The 22,568-nt window shown below is 47.0% G+C and overlaps 1 protein-coding gene across 1 annotated transcript in view; it reads right to left on the bottom strand.

The window, feature by feature from the left end:
• laptm4b (lysosomal protein transmembrane 4 beta) overlaps positions 1 to 22,568 on the bottom strand; it is a 58,635-nt gene that overhangs the window by 30,348 nt on the left and 5,719 nt on the right. Inside the window, exons 2-5 of the mRNA XM_080194731.1 lie at positions 17,165 to 17,276; positions 7,526 to 7,599; positions 3,473 to 3,595; positions 1,835 to 1,933 (exon numbers count right to left, since the gene is read on the bottom strand). Coding sequence (XP_080050857.1) covers positions 1,835 to 1,933; positions 3,473 to 3,595; positions 7,526 to 7,599; positions 17,165 to 17,276 — 408 coding nt within the window. The remainder of the gene's footprint in view (positions 1 to 1,834; positions 1,934 to 3,472; positions 3,596 to 7,525; positions 7,600 to 17,164; positions 17,277 to 22,568) is intronic.

The raw sequence follows: 22,568 nt of genomic DNA on the forward strand, positions 1-22,568 counted from the left end.
CAATCAACCTAACCCACACATCTTTGGACTGTGGGACGAAACTGGATCACCCGGAGGAAACCCACGCAGACACGGGGAGAATGTGCAGAATCCACACAGACAGTGACCCGAGCCGGGAATCGAACCCGGGTCCCTGGCACTGTGGGGCAGCCGTGCTAACCACTGTGATGTGCGTATTAGGTTGATTGGCCATACTAAATTCCCCCTTCGTGTCAGGTGGTCTAGGAGGGCAAATGTGTGGGATGCTGGGATAAGACCTGGGATTGTGGTTGGTGCAGGCTCGATGGGCTGAATGGCCTCCTTCTGCACAGCTGATTCTATGATAAGACACGACAAAGGTTTGTTAAAGTATCCCAGTCCATCACACAAACCAGCCTCCCACTCAGTTCACTCTGTCTACACTTCCCGCTGCCTCGGCAAAGCAGCCAGCATAATTAAGGACCCCACGCACCCCAGACATTCTCTCTTCCACCTTCTTCCATCAGGAAAAAGATACAAAAGTCTGAGGTCACGTACCAACCGACTCAAGGACAGCTTCTTCCCTGCTGCTGTCAGACTTTTGAATGAACCTACCTCACATTAAGTTGATCTTTCTCTACACCCTAGCTGTGACACTACATTCTGCACTCTCTCCTTTCCTTCTCTATGAACAGTGTGCCTTGTCTGTATAGCGTGCAAGAAACAATACTTTTTACTGTATACTAATACACGTAATAATAATAAATCAAATCAAAATACATTCGCTCTGTATGTTTTTTACACAATCTAGCCCATCTCCTAACCAGATATTTATCAGTATTTTGTTAAAGATGCTGAGTAATAGAGCCACTGGGCTGACGAATGGCAGATGGAGTTTAATTTAGATAAATGCGAGGTGATGCATTTTGGTAGACTGATCCAGGGCAGGACTTACTCAGTTAATGGTAGGGCGTTGGGGAGAGTTACAGAACAAAGAGATCTAGGGGTACATGTTCATAGCTCCTTGAAAGTGGAGTCACAGGTGGACAGAGTGGTGAAGGAGGCATTGGGCATGCTTGGTTTCATTGGTCAGAATGTTGAAAACAGGAGTTGAGAGTCTTGTTGATGTTGTACAAGGCATTGGTAAGTCCACACTTGGAATACTGTGTGCAATTCTGGTCACTCTATTATAGAAAGGATATTATTAAACTAGAAAGAAGAGATTTATTAGGTTGCTACTGGGACTTGATGGTTTGAGTTATAAGGAGAGGCTGGATAGACTGGGACTTTATTCTCTGGAGCATAGGAGGCTGAGGGGTGATCTTGTAGAGGTCTATAAAACAATGAGGGGCACAGATCAGCACTACAGGGATTCTATGAACTTCTTCATCCAAAGGGTTGTGAATCTGTGGAATTCCCTGCCCAGTGAAGCAGTTGAGGCTACCTCATCGAATGTTTTGAAGGCAAAGAGAGATAAATTTTTGAACAGTAAAGGAATTAAGGATTATGGTGAGCGGGTGGGTAAGTGGAGCTGAGTCCACGAAAAGATCAGCCATGATCTTATTAAATGGCGGAGCAGGCTAGATGGCTCCTAGTTCTTATGTTCTTAGAAGTATATTTCCAAAAATAGAACTATTCCATTTTCAACTCTAGTTTCCCACAATGTTCTTAGCTGGAGTGTTTCGTTGAAGGATTGCTTTCTTGAGAATGATGATGTGAGTCATTAATAAAAATGATGGATTATGGAGTTCACGGTGGAAATCACGAGTTAAATCCTGGTGCAAAGCCAAGGAACAAGAGTGACATCAATCAGGCATCACTCTCCCAGCTCACTTCAGTAAACATGAGGTCTGATAAAATGGGAGCTCGAACTTACCTTAAAGGCCAGGATGATACCGACAAAGGTGAGAACAATAAACACCAGGCATGTTGGGTTCATGGACATTATGTCCTCCTTGTGCGGGATATTACTCGGCTGTGGAAATGAAACGTAGAGAAATAATCAAACTCAGAACTCCGCCAATATTTATGCTCCACATGAACCCCCTCCCACCAATTCCATTCAACCCTAACAAGGATGGCACGATGGCACAGCGGTAAGCTAATTAGCAGCTACTGCCTCACAGTGCCAGGGACCCAGATTCAATTTTGACCTTGGGTCACTGTCTGTGTGGAGTCTGCACATTCTCTCTGGATCTGCATGGGTTTCCTCCGGGTGCTCCGGTTTCCTCCCACGCTCCAGTCGTGCAGGTTAGATGGATTGGCCATGCTAAATTGCCCCTGAGTGTCCAAAAATGAGTAGGTTAGGTGGATTAGCCATGCTAAATTGTCCCTTAGTGTCCAAAGATGTGTAGGTTCGATGGATTGACCATGATAAATGTGGGTTATGGGGATAGGACCTAGGGTAAAATACTCTGTCAGAAATCAGCACAGGCTTGATGGGCTGAATGGTCTCCTCTGTTATTTTAATAAATTTTGATCTCCTTTACCCCTCACGGTTTTCCCCGTTAATGTATTTAGTTCAACAATTTCTCTGTGGTAGCGATTCCACATTCTCACCACTCTTTGTGTAAAGAGGTTTATCTTTTTTAATTAGTTCATGGAATGTGGGCATCATCGGGAAAGCCCGCATTTGTTGGCCATCCCTAATAGCCCCTTGACTGGATCAAGAGTTAGCCACTGGGTCTGGATTTCCACGTAGGCAAGACTGGGTAAGGGCAGCAGATCTTCTTCCCTAAAGGTGACCAGAAGTGTATTTACAGCAGTAGACCATAGTTTAAGTGGGTGGCACAATGGTTAGCACTGCTGCCCCGCAGAACCAGGGACCCAGGTTCGATTCCTGGCTTGGGTCAACGTCTGTGTGGAGTTTGCACATTCTCCCCCGTCACAAGTTTTTTACACAGCGGTTGGTGGGTGTCTGGAACCCGTTGCCGGGGGAGGTAGAGGAAGCAGATACAATAGTGATTTTTAAAAGGCGTCTGGACAGATACATGAATAGGATGGGAATAGAGGGATATGGTCCCCGGAATGGTCAGGGGGTTTTAGTTTAGATGGGCAGCGTGACTTGGAGGGCCGAAGGGCCTAATCCTGTGCTGTAATTTTCTTTGTTCTACCTGTTTGGGTTTCCTCTGGATGCTCCGGTTTCCCCCCGCATTCCAAAGATGTTGGATTGGTTGCGTTAAGTTGCCCCTTAGTGTCCAAAAATGTGTAGATTAGGGGGATTAATGGGGTTACAGGCATAGAGCCTGGGTGGGATCCTGTGTTGGAGAGTCAGTGCGGAGCTGATGAACCCATTGGCCTCCTGCTGTCCTGTAGGGATTCTCTGATTCTATTGGTCACTGCGTAAATGTTCAAATTAAAAATGGAAACTTTTCAATTCCAGAGTTTATTCGTTATAATTGAATCTAAATTTCACCAGCTGACACAGTGAGATATGAACAGACACCCTTCCCCCCCCCTCTTTCTCCCACCTTTCAAAGCTTATGACTTCACACAAAAATTGCACATTTTGTACCAGCTGTCTCAGATAGTCCTGGATGTAGTTTGGATAGACGACCACGCTGATGACTACAAGGGCGTTGAGGGCAAAATCGAAGATCTGGTAACAGAAGAACGGGATGATCCAAGCGCTGAGTTGCTGGAAAACCAAGAGGAAACAAAGAGATGTCAGTTTTGCAGAGGTCGAAAACAGAAAGTGCTGGAAAAATCTCAGCAGGTCTGACAGCAGCTGGGGAGAGAGAATGGAGCCAACGTTCCGGGTGTGGATGACCCTCCGTCAGAGCTGGCCGACTTTTCCATTCTGAATGACCCTTGTGCCGCCCGTGTTTGAAATTCTGTTGGAAAATTGCTCCTGTGGGGATTTGGGGTCGTTTAATTAGGCTGAAGGCCAAATATAATTTAAGTTACTTTGGTTGTGACTCCCAAATTCCCGGGTATTCTGGAAAAGTCCCAGCGGAATGAAAAATCCCTAATGTAACAGCTCTGTTCAAGAAAGGAGGAAACCACAGGCCAGTCAGCCTAGTGCCTGTCATTGGGAAAATGGCTCAAATCCAATATCAAGGAGGCAATAGCAGGATATGTAGAAAATCGTAATACAATTAGGCAGAATTGACATGGGAGCTCTGACGAAGGGTCATGCAGATTCGAAACATTGGCTCTATTCTCTCTCCACAGATGCTGTCAGACCTGCTGAGATTTTCCAGCGTTTTCTGTTCTTTTATTTCAAATTCCAGCGTCCGCAGTACTTTGCCTTTATCCCTGTTCTGACACAGTTCGGCGAGATCCCACCTCGCTCATTTTTATTGAACCTGGAATCAGAAACAATGACAGTTTTATATACGCACTGCAGAACCGGAGACCTGGCGTCAGATTGTAAGCGCTGTCAATATTGCATCTCTGATCAATATCTTCCTAATTGATTTCTTGAACTGGGGCATGTCACTTCAACGTAATCTTGGCGGACTGTAACAGCGGAGCAATCGAGGGAACCTGTACAAGTTCACACCTCTTAACATAAAAGCCAAACACCGTCCATTAGACGAGTAATAAACTTTTCTAATATTTATTAAAAGAGGAGAGGGGAGTTCTATTTTTCGTGCTTTTGGTTCAATTCTCATCGAACAGGAGGTTTTAAAAATTCTTTTCTGGGACGTGGGTATCGCTGGTAAGGCCAGCAGTTGTTGTTCCACCCCTAGTTGCCCTTCAGCTGAGTGATCAATCAGCCAAGTTTTCATTTTCAAACTACGTTTGGCAGTTAACTGTCAGTCACCATGAACTGGTGCATTTTTGATAGCAATGTCTCCACCAGAGTCTGCTTGCCAACCAATCAGCACTCTCTTCTCATATAGTATAAAGTTGTTGTTTCCCCTGACGTTTTGCGATCAATCTGATAAGTGCAAGGCAAAAGCTTCGACAAAATGTCTTTTTTGAGCAATATTCAGCCTAGGGTATTAAAAGAAGTGGTTAGCAAGATAGTTGACGCATCGTCTTAAATTTTCTGAAATTCCCTGGATTCAGGGAAGGTTCCATTGGAAAATAGCAAATGCAGCTCCATTATTCAAAAAGGGAAGGAAACAGAAAGCAGGGACCTACAGGCCAGTTGGCTTAATATCTGTCATTAGGAAAATGTTTGAAGCCATTGTTAATAAAGAACAAAGAACAACACAGCACGGGAGACAGGCCCTTCGGCCCAACGAGCCCGCGCCGCCATTTCAACATTGTGAGTTCCCTCTTCCACCCTTGTCTACGCTTATGGTACTCCACATTGGAAACCTGATTGAGGGGAGACTCACTTAGGGACAATTTGTTACACCAATCAGCCTAACAGCACATCTTTGGGGTGTGGGAGGAAACCGGAGCACCCAGAGAAAACCCACACAAGCACGGGGACAATGCGCAAACTCCCACAGACACCGGCCCAAATCCATGTATCTGCACAGCAAACAGTGATAGTCACTGAGCTGTCGTGTTGCCCAGCATCTGGTCCAGTTTAAGCGCACACTAACAACGTGAAGTACTAGGCTACTCTCAAAACATCCAAGAGCAGCCCTGGCACGACCCACCGTGTGTGTGCCCCTAATTGGACAACAAGGCGGACCAATAATGATGTGATAGCAGGGCACTTAGAAAAGAATGAGGGTAATCAGGCAGAGTCAACATGGTTTCGTGAAAGGGAAATCAGGTTTAACCACATTATGGGAGTTCTTTGAAGAAACAACATGTGCTGTGGATAAAGGGGGACCAGTAGATGTGCTGTCCCTGTCTGTTCATGTACCTGCCAAGATGCAAAAGAAACAAATGCAATGTGAGAAGAATCTTTTCCAGTGAGTGGTTGGGGTCTGGAATGTGCTACCTGGAAGTGTGGCGGAGGCAGATTCAATCAAGGCATTCAAGAGGGCATGAGAAACAATGTGCAGGGGTATGGGGAAAAGGCAGGGGAATGGCACTAATGGTGATGTTCGTTTGGAGGGCCGGCGCTGACACAATGGGCCGAATGGCCTCCTTCTGCAACGTAACAATTCTGTGATTCTGTGACTAGCTCTTACTCTGTTTGATGAGATCACTGTTACTGAACATCTGACAATCCCTTTGACTTGACATAGATTCAAATTGAATTTGGAAAATGGGAAATCGAAAGACTTCTGTGGGCAATTTTATTTGATGTCAGAGGTGAGAATTTTTCACTTTCGCTTTGGACTTGCACAATCAGGTGTTCTAGGGGATTTTCCCTTTGACTCCTGACCAGCCTGGAACTTTCCAGATGTCAATCCTACAATTTGCGAAGGAAAAATTTCTGGAAAGCTTGAAACAAGTTCAAATTTCAATAGTTATAGTCTTGCCAAAATTGCAATTTACTTGCTCTGAATAGAATCTAGTCAAATGTAGAACAAAGAGATCTCGGGGTACAGGTTCATAGCTCCTTGAAAGTGGAGTCACAGGTGGACAGAGTGGTGAAGAAGGCATTCAGCATGCTTGGTTTCATTGGTCAGAACACTGAATACAGGAGTTGGGACGTCTTGTTGAAGTTGTACAAAATATTGATAAGACTTACAAGATAATGAAGGGGCTAGATAGAGTAGAGTTAGAGAGATTCTTCCCGCTTAGAAAGGATAGCAGGACTAGGGGGCACAGCCTCAAAATATGGTGGGTGCAGATTAGAACGGAGTTGAGGAGGAACTTCTTCACTCAAAGGGTGGTGAATCTCTGGAATTCTCTGCCCGTTGAAGTGGTGGAGGCTACCTCGCGAAATATATTTAAGTCACGGGTAGATAAGTTTCTGATAGACAAGGGAATTAAGGGTTATGGGGAGAGAGCGGGAAAGTGGAACTGAGCCACGACAGATCAGCCATGATCTTATTGAATGGCGGGGCAGGCTCGAGGGGCTAGATGGCCTACTCCTGCTCCTATTTCTTATGTTCTTATGACCACACTTGGAATACTGTGTACAGTTCTGGTCACCCTATCATAGAAAGGATATTGTTAAACTAGAAAGAGTGCAGAAAAGATTTACTAGGCTGCTACCAGGACTTGATGGTTTGAGTTAAAAGGAGAGGCTGGATAGACTGGGACTTCTTTGTCTGGAGCGTAGGAGGCTAAGGGGTGACCTTATAGAGGTCTGTAAAATAATGAGGGCGCAGGTAAGGTAGATAGTCAATATCTTTTCCCAAAGGCAGGGGAGTCGAAAAAGGGGTGTAGGTTAAGGTGAGAGGGGCGAGATACAAACATTTACAGAGGGGCAATTTTTTCACATAGAGGGTGGTGAATGTTTGGAACAAGCTGCCAGAGATAGTAGTTGAGGCAGGTACAATTTTATGTTTTAAAAAGCATTTAGACAGTTACATGGGTAAGATGGGTATAGAGGGATATGGGCCAAATGCGGGCAATTGGGACTAGCTTAGTGGCTGGAAACTGGGTGGCATGGACAAGTCGGGCCGAAGGGCCTGTTTCCGTGCTGTAAACCCCTAAATACATTGTGAAAATTAGTTACAATATCGTAATCAAAATAAAACCCAGCAAAATTTTAACTGCTGTGAATTGGATCACCATTTCTGTAATCAGGTTACCATACCTTGTATGCTCCATATGTAGCCATTCCACAGATCATTATCATAAGCAGGGAAATCGCAGTAGCAATACATATATCTGGAACAGAGAAATGGAAAGTGTTCACCCTATGAACAGCACATTATTCGTAGGTGTTATATTAAAGCAAAGAACGAGAACAGACAAACCTTAGGATGATGAGATTGTTCAAAGTAACATATTCTGTATTAATTGACATTTTTCTTACCTTTTATAGAAAAATAGGGACAGGAGTAGGCCATTCAGCCCATCAGATCTGCCTTTCAATATGATCATGGCTGATTGGATATGTCAATGTCTTTCATGCCCACTGGATGGCGCCAATGACCCTCAAGAAGCTTGACACCTTCCAGGGCAAATTACCCCAGCACGGTGGCACAGTGGTTAACGCTGCTGCCTCACAGCGCCAGGGACCCGGGTTCAATTCCAGCCTTGGGTCACTGACTGTGTGGAGTTTGTACATTCTCCCCGTGTCTGTGTGGGTCTCCTCCGGGTGCCCCGGTTTCCTCCCACAGTCCAAAGATGTGCGGGTTAGGTGGACTGGCCGTGCTAAAATTGCCTCTTAGTTAGTGTCAGGGGAATTGACAGGGTAAATACAGGCAGTTAGGTGGATAGGATATGGGGGGGGGGGGATTGTTTTCAGCGTAAGCTCGATGGGCCGAATGGCCTCTTTCTGCACTGTAGGATTCTATGATTGGCACCACATCCGCAAACATCCACTCCCTCCACCACCGACACTCAGTAGCAGCAGTGTGTACCGTCTACAAGATGCACTGCAGCAATTCACCAAAGATCATTAGACAGCACCTTCCAAATCCACAACCACTTCCATCTAGAAGGACAAGGGCAGCAGATACATGGGGAACACCACCACCTGCAAGTTCCCTTCCAAGCCACTCACCGTCCTGACTTGGAAATCTATTGCCGTTCCTTCACAGTCACTGGGTCAAAATCCTGGGATTCCCTCCCTAATGGCATTGTGGGTCAACCCACAGCACATGGACTGCAGCGATTCAAGAAGGCAGCTCACCACCACCTTCTCAAGGGGTAACTAGGGATGGACAATAAATGCTGGCCAGCCAGCGATGCCCCTATCCCGTGGATGAATACAAACAAACTTTCCCATAGCCCCTTACACTATTGTTAATCAGAAATCTGTCAATACTTGGTTTAAACACACACCTTTGGACTCCCAGACACCCAGCTAAAAGTTTCGAGGGAGCGCTGAGAGGGAGCGGTGGGAATAGCTTGCCTTGCGGACAATCACAAAGCAAAGAACGAAGATCAAAGAAAATTACAGAGCAGGAAAAGGCCCTTCGCCCCTCCAAACCTGCACCGACCATGCTACCCAACTCAACTAAAACCCCCTACCCTTCTGGGGACCGTACCCCTCCATTCCCATCCTATTCATGTACTTGTCAAGATGCCCCTTAAAAGTCACTATCATATCCGCTTCCACTACCTCCCCCGGCAACGGGTTCCAGGCACCCACCACCCTCTGTGTAAACAATCTGCCTCGTTCATCTCCTTTAAACCTTACCCCTCACACCTTAAACATGTGCCCTCTAGTAATTAACTCTCCCACTCTGGGAAATAGCTTCTGACTATCCACTCTATCCATGCTTCTCATAATCTTGTAGACCTCAATCAGGTCTCCCCTCAACCTCTGTCGCTCCAGTGAGAACAAACCAAGTTTCTCCAACTTCTCCTCATAGCTAATGCCCTCCGTACCAGGTAACATCCTGGGTAAATCTTTTCTGTACCCTCTCCAAAGCCTCCACATCCTTCTGGTAGTGTGGCGACCAGAATTGAACACTATATTCCAAGTGCGGCCTAACTAAGGTTCTATAAAACTGCAACATGACTTGCCAATTTTTAAACTCAATGCCCCGACTGTATGCCTTCTTGACTGCCTTCTCCACCTACATTGCCACTTTCAGTGACCTGTATACCTGTACACCCAGATCCCTCTGCCTATCAATACTCTTAAGGGTTCTGCCATTTACTATATATTTCCTATCTGTAATAGACCTTCCAAAATGTATTACCTCACATTTGTCAGGATTAAACTCCATCGGCCATCTCTCTGCCCAAGTCTCCAACTGATCTCTATCCTGCTGTATCCTCTGATGGTCCTCATCGCTATCCGCAAATCCACCAACCTTTGTGTTGTTTGCAAACTTACTAATCAATCCAGTCACATTTTCCTCCAAATCATTGATATATATTACAAACAGCCAAGGTCCCAGCACTGATCCAGCTTGGTGATTCATGAACACAACAGTTAATCCTCCAGTCCCTTGTCGATCAAAAATCTGTCTCCCTCAGTATTGAATATACTCACTGAGCCACCCCCCCAGTGCTCTCTGACTGACCATGGACTGAATCATTCTCCGAAAAGATAATCTCCTCATCCATCTTAAATGGGAAACTTTCTCATTTCGAAACTGTGGCTCCCCTAGTTCTAGACTCAGGGAGAAACACCCCCTCAGTGTCCATCGTCAGGATCTTCTAGGTGTCAGTGAGATCACTTCTCATTCTCCTGAACCTCAATGGATATCATAAAATCCCTGCAGGAGGCCATTCAGCCCATCGAGTCCACACCATCTCTTCAACAGAGCATTCCATCCAGGCCCTATCCCTGCATTTAGCCCACTAATCCCCCCTAACCTATATATCCTGGGACTCTAAGGGGCAATTTAGCATGGCCAATGCACCTAGCCAGCACGTCTCTTGGACTGTGGGAGGAAACCGGAGCACCCGGGAGAAACCCACACAGTCACAGAGAGAACGTGTAGAGTCCACACAGGCAGTGACCCGAGGCTGGTATTGAACCTGGGTCCCCGGCGCTGTGAGACTCAACAGCTCAAACTTTCCTCACAAGTAAATGTTTAAAGTTTATTTATTAGTCACAAGTCGGCTTACATTAACACTGCAATGAAGTTATTGTGAAAATCCCCTAGTTGCTACAGTCCGTTGCCTGGTCGGGTACACTGAGGGAGAATTTAGCATGGACAATGCACCTAACCAGCACGTCTTTCAGACTGTGGGAGGAAACCGGAGCACCCAGAGGAAACCCACGCAGACACGGGGAGAACGTGCGAACTCTGCACAGACAGTGACCCAATCCGGGAATCGAACCCAGGTCCCTGGCACCATAAGGCAGCAGTGCTAACCACTGTGCTACAGTGCTGCCCTAAGATAATCCTTCAAGAATCAGTTGAGTGATCTGTTTCTCGTGCAATTATATCCTTTCTGAGGTAAGGAGACCAAAATTGTACACAGTACTTCACATGTGGTCTCACCGCTGCTCTGTATAGCAGCAGAATAGCTTCCTACTTCTACATTTAATTCCCCTTACAACAAACACTAACATTGTCCTTACCTCCTTAATACTTGCAGTACCCACACACCAGTATTATGTGATACATGCACCAGGACACCCAGATCCCTCTGCGTCACTGAATTCTGTAACCTCTCTCCATTCGATGTTCCGCTGCCTTCCAAACTGGCCAGGGTCATATCGACACACATTATACTGCTTCTGCCAAATTTTTACCCACTCACTTCACCCATTTCAATTCCAAGTAAACTTCTTGGGTGAAACATTCCCATCCTTCTCGCCACGGGAATCATAGCAGGTAGGGGACAAACCTCACAAAGCTCTGTCGACCTCGGGTGGGTTCTTCCCAGGCGAATGTGGCCAGAAAATCCTGCTCTTTATGTCCTCTTGACAACTTAATTTCCTACCTAACTTTGTCCCATCAGCAAATTTAGATACCATACAATCCATCTCTTAATTCAAATCATTGATGTACATTGTGGAATGGTGATGCAGCGGTTAGACTGCTGCCTCACAGGGACCCGGGTTCGATTCCCAGCTCGGGTCACTGTCTGTGAGGAGTCTGCACATTCTCTCCATGCCTGCGTGGGTTTCTTCCGGGTGCTGTGGTTTCCTCCCACAGTCCAAAAGATGTGCTGGTTAGGCACACTGGCCGTGCTAAATTCTCTGTCAGTGTACCCAAACAAGTGCCGGAGTGTGGCGACTAGGGGATTTTCACAGTAACTTCATTGCAGTGTTAATGTCAGCCTACCTGTGATACTAACAAATAAACTTTAAAGTAACTGAGAGCACAGCACTGATTGATCCCTGTGGTTCTCCATCTGTTACAGTTTGCCAACTTGAAAATGACCCATTGATCCCCACTCTCTGCCTCTTGCTAGCTAACTAACCCTTTATCTGTGCTAATTACGTTACCTCTTACGTTAGCTCTTATTTTGTGAAGTAAATTTTAAGGTGAAGCCTCATCAAATGCCTTTTGGAAATCCAAGTACACCACACCTACAGGTTCCCCTCATCTATATTGTTTGTTATTTCCCCAATGAACTCGAATAAAATGGTCAAAGACAATTTCCCTTTCACAATCCCATTATAAACGCAAATTACTGCGGATGCAGGAATCTGAAACAAAAACTGAAAATGCTGGGAAATCTCAATTGTGGAGAGAGAATAGAGCCAATGTTTCAGGTCTGGATGACCCTTTGTCATAGCTACCATGTTGCCTCTGACAAATTGAATTATGATTTTTTGAATGTCCTGCTATTACCTCCTTGATAATGGATTTGAGCATTTTCCCAGTGACAGACACTAGGCTGACTGGTGTGTGATTTCTTGTTTTCTGTCACTTTCCTGTTACATTAGAGATTTTTCATTCTGCTGGGACTTCTCCAGGATACACGGGAACTTGGAAGGTCACAAACAATGCAGCTTACATTATATTTGGTCTTCAGCCGAATCAAACATCCCCAAATCCCCCCAGGAGCGATTTTCCAACAGAATTTCAAACACAGGCGACACAATGGCACTGTGGTTAGCACTCCTGCCTCACAGCACCAGGGACCCAGGTTCAATTCCATCATCTGTGTGGAGTCTGCATGTTCTCCCCGTGTCTGCGTGGGTTTCCTCTGCGTGCTCCAGTTTCCTCCCCCAGTTCAAAGATGTGTGGGTTAGGTGGGTTGGCCATGCTAAATTGCGCTACACTAAAATTAGAGTAAGGGGGATTAGCAGGTTAAATGTGTGTGGGATTACGGGAATAGGGCCTGGATGGGATTGTGGTCAGTGCAGACTCGATGGGCCGAATGGTCTACTTCTGCACTATAGGGATTCTATGAGAATTTGACTTGAAGCCATATGTGGCATGTTGGGACTGGAAAGAGGTTAGTTTTCAGGAGCATCATAAAGGAGGAGAGAGAGAGGTTGAGAGATTTGGGGAGGGAATGATAGAGCTTAGTGCCCAGGCAGCTGTAAGCACGGCCTTCAATTGTGCATCAGGGAAGCCGATGGCCTAGTGGTATTATCACTAACTCATTAATCCAGAACCTCAGCTAATGTTCTAGGGTTCCAGGTTCGAATCCCGCTACAGCAGATGGTGGAATTTGAATTCAATAAAAAATATCTGGAATTAAAAATCTACTAATTCTGTGAGATCATTGTCTGAAAAACCCACCTGGTTCATTAATGTCCTTTAGGGAAGGAAATCTGCCGTCCTTACCCGGTCTGGCCTACATGTGACTCCAGAGCCACAGCAATGTGGTTGACTCTTAATTGCCCTCCAAGGGCAACTAGAGATGGGCAATAAATGCTGACCCAGCCAGCGATACCCATGCCCCACAGATGAATGAACAAAAAAAAATCATTGAAAATTGGGGGAGGGTGGGGGTTGGCGGAATAGAGATTAGGAAATTATCGGGTTAGCAAACGGTAGAGACAGGAATGGGTAGGGGGCTTTGAACACAGAGGGGGCTATTCTGGGTGGCACAGTGGTTAGCACTGCTGCTTCACATCTCCAGGGTCCTGGGTTCGATTCCCGGGTCGGGTCACTGGCTGTGTGGAGTTCGCACATTCTCCTCGTGTCTGCGTGGGTTTCCTCCGGGTGCTCCGGTTTCTTCCCACAGTCCAAAGATGTGCGGGCTAGGTTGATTGGCCACACTAAAATTGCCCCTTAGTGTCCCGAGATGCATAGGTTAGAGGGGTTAATGGATAAATATGTGGGGATATGGGGATAGGACCTGGGTGGGATTCTGCTCGGTGCAGACCTGATGGGCTGAATGGCCTCTTTCTGCGCTGTAGGATTCTATGATTTCTATGACCGAGTTCTGGCTGTCATTTGAGATCTTGCTGCACAGTTGATATCTCGCGCATCGATGATTCCAGTGGGAAATTATTGTGGAGGACAAGAAATCAATGTGTCATTGTAAGTTTCTGTATTAGAATGGGGGAGGATCAAATAATCAGATGTGGTTAATAAACTTGACCTAACAGCCTTTGTGTTTACACAATAGGACACCCCACAGTCTCTTTTACGCTAACAAACTGAGCTCATTTACCAAGAAATATTCTGCCTGAATTACTTCAGCTTTTCGATATTTTATCCAATGGATCCGCTGAATCTATTCTTCTCCTTAATTTTGGAAGCTGGTTTGGTTTGTATCCTGGGGTCCATCTATACCAGAATGTGAACAAGTGTAGGCCCCAGCCCCCAGCCTGTAGAATGTAGAACATACAACACGGAACAGTACAGCTCAGGAGCAGGCCCTCGGCCCATGGTGTGCCGAACATGAACACCAAATTAACTGGTCCCCCCTGCCTGCCCTTGTTCCATATCCCTCTGTTCCTTGCACATCCATGTGCTTATCCTATCGTATCTGCCTCCACTGCCACCCCCCGGCAGCACGTTCCAGGCACCTACCAGTCTTTGTGTAAAAAGCTTGCCCCTCACATCCTCTTCAAACTCGCCCCCCCCACTTTCTCACTCATTCATGGGCAATGGGTGACACGGGCTGGCCAACATTTATTGCCCATCTCTAGTTGCCCGAGGGTAGTTGTGAATCAACCACATTGCTGGGGTTCTGGGGTGACATGTAGGCCAGACCGGGTAAGGACGGCAGATTTCATAGAATCATAGAACCCTACAGTGCAGAAAGAGGCCCTTCGGCCCATCGAGTCTGCACCGACCACAATCCCACCCAGGCCTTTCCCCCTGTACATTTTACCCACTAATCCCTCTAAGCTACACATCCCAGGACACCAAGGGGCAATTTTAACACGGCCAATCAACCTAACCCGCACATCTTTGGACTGTGGGAGGAAACCGGAGTACCTGGAGAAAACCCACGCAGACACGAGGAGAATGTGCAAACTCCGCACAGACAGCGCCCCGAGCCAGGAATCGAACCCAGGTCCCTGGAGCTGTGAAGCAGCAGTGCTAACCACTGTGCTACCGCTCCACCCTTCCCCTAAAGGCCATTAGTGAACCAGATGCGTTTTTTTGGCAATCGACAGCAGTAGGTTCTTAAGTCCAGATATTTTTTATTGAATCTAAATTCAACCATTTGCCGTGGTGGGATTTGAACCCAGGTCCCCAGTACATTAGCTGAGTTTCTGGATTAATACTTAGCAATAATCCCACTAGGCCATCGCCTCCCTGGCTTGCACGCCCCTAGTGCACCTGAAGTGCAAGCCCCCTATTGTCGGGCATTCCAACTCTGGGAAAAGGATTCTGCCTCATCATTTGATAGACTTCGATCAGGTCTCCCCTCAGCCTCTGCCGCTCCAGAGAAAACAACTCCAGTTAGACATTCAATCATGAATGATCTGGACCTTAACTCCATCAGCCCATTTTGGTTCCATAACCTTAATATCCATAGTTTATAGAAACATAGAACAGTACAGCACAGTACAGGCCCTTCAGCCCTCAATGTTGTGCCGAGCTATGTCCGAACACAAGATCAAGCTATCCCACTCCATATCATTCTGGTGTGCTCCATGTGCCTATCCAATAACCGCTTGAAAGTTCCTAAAGTGTCCGACTCCACTATCACAGCAGGCAGTGCATTCCACACCCCAACCAGTCTCTGAGTAAAGAATCTACCTCTGACATCCCTCCTATATCACCCACCATGAACCTTATTGTTTTGCCCCCGAGTAACAGCTACAACCACCCAAGGAAATAGTCTCTGAACATCCACTCTGTCTATCCCCCTCATCATCTTATCAACTTCTATTAAATCATCTCTCATCCTCCTCCGCTCTAAAGAGAAAAGCCCCAGCTTCCTCGACCTTTCCTCATAAGACCTATCCTCCAAACCAGGCAGCATCCTGGTAAATCTCCTCTGCACTCTCTCCAATGCTTCCACATCCTTCTTATAGTGAGGTGACCAGAACTGCACACAATATTCCAAATGTGGTCTCACTAAGGTCCGGTATAGTTGCAGCATAACCCCATGGCTCTTAAACTCAAACCCCCTGTTAATAAACGCTAACACACTATAAGCCTTCTTCACGGCTCTATCCACTTGAGTGGCAACCTTTAGAGATCTGTGGATATGAACCCCAAGATCTCTCTGTTCTTCCACATTCCTCAGAAGCCTGCTGTTGACCCTGTAATCCATATTCAAGTTTGTCCTACCACGATTTAACATTGGGATATACTACTGATAGTCGCTATATAACACTGGTGTACAGTACTGGTGTGGGGGTGATTTTACCGGTTCACCCCACCCATCGATTGTGAATTTGGATTTGTCCAAAAAATGGATCTGAAACCCTTCCACTTTCACATAAAATATTTCCCGTAAAATTCCTCCCTATGGATCTAAGTTTCAAAATGTTTGATTGAAACTTTTGTCCTACCCAGCCTTGAGAGAGGTTTGTGTTAGAGAATTCCATCCCCAGCCTGGTAATGGTTACACACCAGCCAGGTAAGCATGGCCTTGGTTAATGGCCAGTGAAGAACCTGATCCAACCCCCAGGTGCCAGTATTTTCTACGCGGTGGACAGAGGCCCGGCAGCGAACATGTCACAGAACGTTGTCAATTGTTAACATAAATCATCAATTGTCAGAAAAACCCGTCTGGTTCACTAATGTCCTTTAGGGAAGGAAATCTGCCGTCCTTACCCGGTCTGGCCTACAGGTGACTCCAGAACCACAGCAATATGGTTGATTTTCAACTGCCCTCGGGTAACTAGGGATGGGCAATAAATGCTGGCCAGCTAGTGACGCCCATGTCCCACTGTTTCTTCACTGTTGCTGGGGTACTCCCTGCCTAACAGCACTGTGGGTGTACCTACAGCTCAGGGACTGCGGCGGTGCTAGAAGGGAGCTCACCATCACCTTCTCGAGAGCAACAAGGGATGCACAATAAATGTTACCCCAGTCCCCTTGTAAAAAACCTTCCTTTACCTCCCTCACATCTCTTGGCCGCTGTGTCACGCCACAGGAATATCCTTCCTTTCCACCATACTCCTCACCCACTCCGCCTATTGGCTTCCCAACCTCCAGTCCCTTTCCCCTCTCCAATCTCTCTACCCCTCTCCCATTTGGCACATCCATCCCATCTCCTTCCTCCCTGATCGACCTTTCACCCCACTGTCTATCCCGGCTTGATCCCAACACCTCAACTTGCCCTCGATGTGCGTGTTTAAACTTTTTTACAAGTTCAACGATTTGATTGATTCGAGCCTGTGCTCCGTCTCTGCAGTTTCTGGGTGAGATTCCTTCCTTTCCCCGATTCCCCACCATGACATGCCCGTGGCAGGTGTGCCAGGAAATATATCTGTACTTACTGGCATCATCGGTGAAGTCAAAGTCATTGCCTAGTTCAGTGTGGGGCAGATGGTAGCGTTCAGGGTCACTGAGAGCAGACAACAAAATCAGCAGCACCACGCCATTGATCAGCTAATGGAGAGAAAAATAGAGCAGTCAGCAACTCAAAGCAAAGCTCGTCCATTGCAAAGGCACCTTCAAAGAGAATACAAATTGTTTAGAATGGTCTTAACCAATCGATAAATCAATTTAATCACCCAGAAACCTGGGAATGTTATGACTATCATCAAAGGTGAAAAGAGAACACCCCTACTTTCTCAGGAGACTAAGGAAATTTGGCATGTCCGCTACAACTCTCACCAACTTTTACAGATGCACCATAGAAAGCATTCTTTCTGGTTGTATCACAGCTTGGTATGGGCTCCTGCTCTGCCCAAGACCGCAAGGAACTAACAAGGATCATCAATGTAGCCCAATCCATCACTCAAACCAGCCTCCCATCCATTGACTCTGCCTACACTTCCCGCTGCCTCAGAAAAGCAGCCGGCATAATTAAGGACCCCACGCACCCCACATTCTTCCGTTGGGGAAAAGATACAAAAGTTTGAGGTCACGTGCCAACTGAAGAAGCGCTTCTTCCCTGCTGCTGTCAGACTTTTGAATGGGCCTAACTCGCACTGAGTTGATCTTTCTCTACATCCTAGCTCTGCCTGTAACACTACATTCTGTAATCTCTCGTTTCCTTCTCTGTGAACAGTATGCTTTGTCTGTATAGCGCACAAGAAACAATATTTTTCTCTGTACACTAATACATGTCCAAAGATGTGCGGGTCAGGTTGATTGGCCATCCTAGTGTTAGGGGGATTACTAGTAAATAGGTGACGTTACAGGAATAGGGTCAGGTTGGTGCAGACTCGATGGGCCGAATGGCCTCCTTCTGCACTGTAGGGATTCTATGATTCCATGCGACAATAATAAATCAAGTCAAAGAAATTGTTATGGTTCAGAGATTTGTTTGGGTACGGATATCAGGAGTATTTGATAATTTGCTGGTAAGGTGTTGCCCACATCAGGAAAGTGAGGCCCCGAAGAGGGGGTGATATACGAGAATGATAGGAAAGGTGAAGGATTCCAGTCGGGAGAGACTGGGAAAGCTGGAGCGATTCTCCAGCGAGCGGGGACACATCAGCGGCGGCCATTTTGGAGGCTTCCACTGGGCCCCTGGGCCTCTGCATGACTGCGTGGCTAGGATTTCCAGGCCAATCAACTCCGCACCAGAAATCAGCGTGGAGCAAATTACCATGAGGAGATTACAATTCCAATATCATTAGTGGGCCCAGGACTGAAGTCTCCAAGCCCACTAACATTCCCCCTCACCCCGAGCTGGGAGTGGTTCACTCCGGCAGGGTTTACAACTAGCCCCGAGGGAACCGAGGGAACTAGAGGGAACAGAGACTGTTGAGGCTTCCCCCGAGGAAGCTGGGATAAGGGGAGGTGCCCCTTGGGCAGTGCCAGCCTGGCACCCTGGCACAGCCCAAGGGGCTAACTGGCACTGCCCAAGAGCACCTTGGTACTGCCCACCAGGCATCAGGCAGCGTTGAGGGTGGGGACAGAGGGGTGGGGCCTATTGGGGGCAGGCAGAAGGGTGGGGCCTACTGGGGGCAGGGCCTATTGGGTGGGCAATCAGTGAGGGTGGGGGGGGGGACCCACTGCCACTCTGCACAGGGATTGCAGGCAGAGGGAGGGAGCTCAGCGATCGGGGTTGCTGCCCTTATCCCTTTTGAGTGGAGGAGATTGATTTGATTTGATTTATTATTGTCACATGTATTAGCATCCAGTGGAAAATATTGTTTCTTGTGTGCTATGCACACAAAGCATACCGTTCATAGAGAAGAAAAGGAGGGTGTGCAGGATGTAGTGTTACAGTCACAGCGAGGGTGTAGAGAAAGATCAACTTGATGTGAGGTAGGTCCATTCAAAAGTCTGACAGCAGCAGGGAAGAAGCTGTTCTTGAGGCGGTTGGTACGGGACCTCAGACTTTTGTATCTTTTTCCCGACGGAAGAAGGTGGAAGAGAGAATGTCCGGGGTGTGTGGGGTCCTTAATTATTCTGGCTGCTTTCCCGAGGCAGCAGGAAGTGTAGACAGAGTCAATGGATGGGAGGCTGGTTTGTGTGATAGATTGGGGCTACATTCACAACCTTTTGTAGTTCCTTGCGGTCTTGGGCAGAGCAGGAGCCCAGACCAAGCTGTGATACAACCAGAAAGAATGCTTTCTATGGCGCATCTGTAAAAGTTGGTGAGAGTCGTAGCTGACATGCCAAATTTCCTTCGTCTTCTGAGAAAGTAGAGGCGTTGGTGGACTTGCTTAACTATAGTGTCGGCATGGGGGGGGGACCAGGACAGGTTGTTGGTGATCTGGACACCTAAAAACTTGAAGCTCGCGACCCAGAGGGGAGATTTAATCACGGTTTTGATACAGTAGACACGGTTAAACCATTCCCGCAAGCTCAGATTCGGTGATCAAATTTCACAGAATTGCAGAATGGTTACAGCACAGGGAGAGGCCATTCGGCCCAGCATGCCTGCACAGGCTGTCCGTATGAGCTAGTTACCCAGTGCCACTCACTGGCTGTCTTCCCGTAACCCTGCACACTCTTCCTCTTCAGATCTAATTTCCTCTCAAACACCTCGATGGAACCTGCCTCCGTCAAACCCTCGCGCAGTGCATTCCAGACCATAACCACTCGCTGCGTCGAGTCTTCCCCTCTTGTCACTGTTGCTTCTTTTAAGTTTTAAAAGCTTTTTTAAGTTTGTTTATTAAAGTCACAAGTGGGCTTACATTAACACCGCAATGAAGTTACTGTGAAAATCCCCTGGTCGTCACACTCAGGTACACTGAGGGAGAATGTAGCGCGGCCAATGCACCCTAACCAGCACGATGGTGGAAATCTTTAACCCTCCCCGCCAAAAATATCAGGGGTCAATTGAAAAAGTCCAGGATTGCTGGGTTTGTGATAGACGGGGGTATTAAACAAGAGGCAAGAAAGGAGGATAACTGGCAGTGGAGATACAGAGTAGCGCTGATCGAACTGATAGGTGGGCGGCGGAACAGGCTCGAGGGGCCAAATGGTCTCCCCCTTGCTCGCAGCAATGTCCACTTTGAGAAGAAATGAGAGAACCTTGGGCAACGAGAGAAGGAGGGAGATTACCCACACGGGAAAGCGCCAAGCACAAACTAAAGAGGGGGGGCGAGATGTGATCCGAAGAGGAATTGACATAGAATGCTGGAGTCATTGAAAGAAAATGTCTACTTCAAGGGGGTGAAAGGTCGTGGGGGGGCTGCTGGGCAGTGATGCGGGGATGAGGTTTCATTTGGATCAGAAATGATCTTATTGATTGAGGGAGCAGCCTCGGGTGGTCAAGGGGTCAAGTGGCCTTCTCCTGCTCCTAATTCATAGAGTCACAGGACCCCAACAGTGCACAAGGAGGCCATTCGGCCCATCGAGCCTGCACCAACAACAATCGGCCCCATCCCATGCGTTTACCCTGCTCATCCCCCCGACAGCAAGGTCAATTTAGCACGGCCAATCCGCCTAACCAGCACGTCATTCAGGCTGTGGGAGGAAACTGGAGGACGCAGAGAAAACCCACGCAGACACGGGGAGAACGTGCAGACTCCACACAGACGGTGACCCAAGCTGGGAATCGAACCCGGGTCCCTCGCGCTGTGAGGTAGCAGCACTGTGCCACCGTGCCAGACCTAACTTCACATTATTTCAATTTAATCGGCTGAAACTGGTTTGTTGGAGAGAAAAAAGCCTCTTCCCAATCACAAGCAGACCAGCTCAAATATAGCTCGTGGTAGTCTTAGTATCGAACCACCAACTTACAACAAAAATACAAATCAGAAACGGTTGAGTGTTAATTCAGCACTCAATGTTTCTTCAGGAGGAACTCTTCAAATGCAGACAATAAAAATATAACAAGACTTACTCCAACTTATAAATCAAAGAAAGGGTTTAATTACTTCATACTTCATTACTCCAAACTTGGGGCCTCACCTTGGGCCACTCCAAGCTCCCCACAATTCCACACAATTCTCTTTTAATCCACAGGTACTTTAATCCACAGAGGCATACATGCGGTGGGTCGTACGAGGGCTGCTCTTGGATGTTTCGAGAGTAGCCTAGTGCTTCACGTCGTTAGTGTACGCTTAAACTGGACCTGATGCTGGGCAACACGACAGCTCAGTGACTATCACTGTTTGCTGTGCAGATACATGGATTTGGGCCGGTGTCTGTGGGAGTTTGCGCATTCTCCCCGTGCTTGCGTGGGTTTTCTCCGGGTGCTCCGGTTTCCTCCCACCCCCCAAAGATGTGCTCTTAGGCAGATTGGTGTAACAAACTGTCCCTAAATTAGTCTCCCCTCAATGTGGAATGCCATAAGCATAGACATGGGTGGAGAGGGGACTGGTAATGTTAAGATGGCGGCGCAGGCTCGTTGGGCCGAAGGGCCTGTTTCCCGGGCTGTGTTCGAACAGGTTGCTACTTATATTGAGTCAGCTGACTATTACATCATAATGGGTTCCATGGTTTACTGGGTCAGCTGACCCTTACAGCTTGTTATCATTGGTCACATTACATCCAATACAAAGTTGTCACCTTTCTAACGCCCGACAAGAGTGTTATGATATGGCGGCTTCATTGCCTCGTTGATGTGTGTCAGTTATCTAACTGAAGATTAAGGAGATTGTGAAACTTTAATGAGCTTTGCTGTTTCAGCTCCCCAGATTAGCTTTCCCAATGATTCATGTCCATTGAGACATATCATTGGTGGGTCTACATTTCTATTCATGTGCTGTGGGCAAAATGAACTCATCTCTCTTTCTGAATCATTGGGCAGCTACTATTGTTGCCAGGGAAGCTTCTCAGGATACAAAGTGGTAATAGATACCAGGTAATGAATCTAATCTTCCTTGCTGATCAAATTCGAGTTACTCGCATTTCCAAAACAATTGGAGCTCATGTTTCTGACAGTTTAAAAACCCCGTCAATCATTTGATGACCTGCCCGAAATTAGACTTTTAGTTGAATACTGAGCCATTGCTCGACTGCGCAAAAAGAAAACAGCAAAATGAGCTTAGATGCTCGAAATCAGAAGCATCAGAGACACAAAGTAGGTCAATCAGCTTTGGTGAAGGGTTCAGTCAAAGGGTAACTCGATAAACGCAAGGGGGAGAACGGAATAAGAGGATACCAAAGGTCTAATACAGGTGGGAAATATACAGTAAATGGCAGAACCCTTAAGAGTATTGATAGGCAGAGGGATCTGGGTGTACAGGTACACAGGTCACTGAAAGTGGCCACACAGGTGGAGAAGGTAGTCAAGACGGCATACGGTATGCTTGCCTTCATCGGCTGGGG

Source organism: Carcharhinus amblyrhynchos, chromosome 8 (genome assembly GCF_965287045.1).
Source record: "Carcharhinus amblyrhynchos chromosome 8, sCarAmb.v2.hapA, whole genome shotgun sequence".
Lineage (NCBI taxonomy): Eukaryota > Metazoa > Chordata > Chondrichthyes > Carcharhiniformes > Carcharhinidae > Carcharhinus > Carcharhinus amblyrhynchos.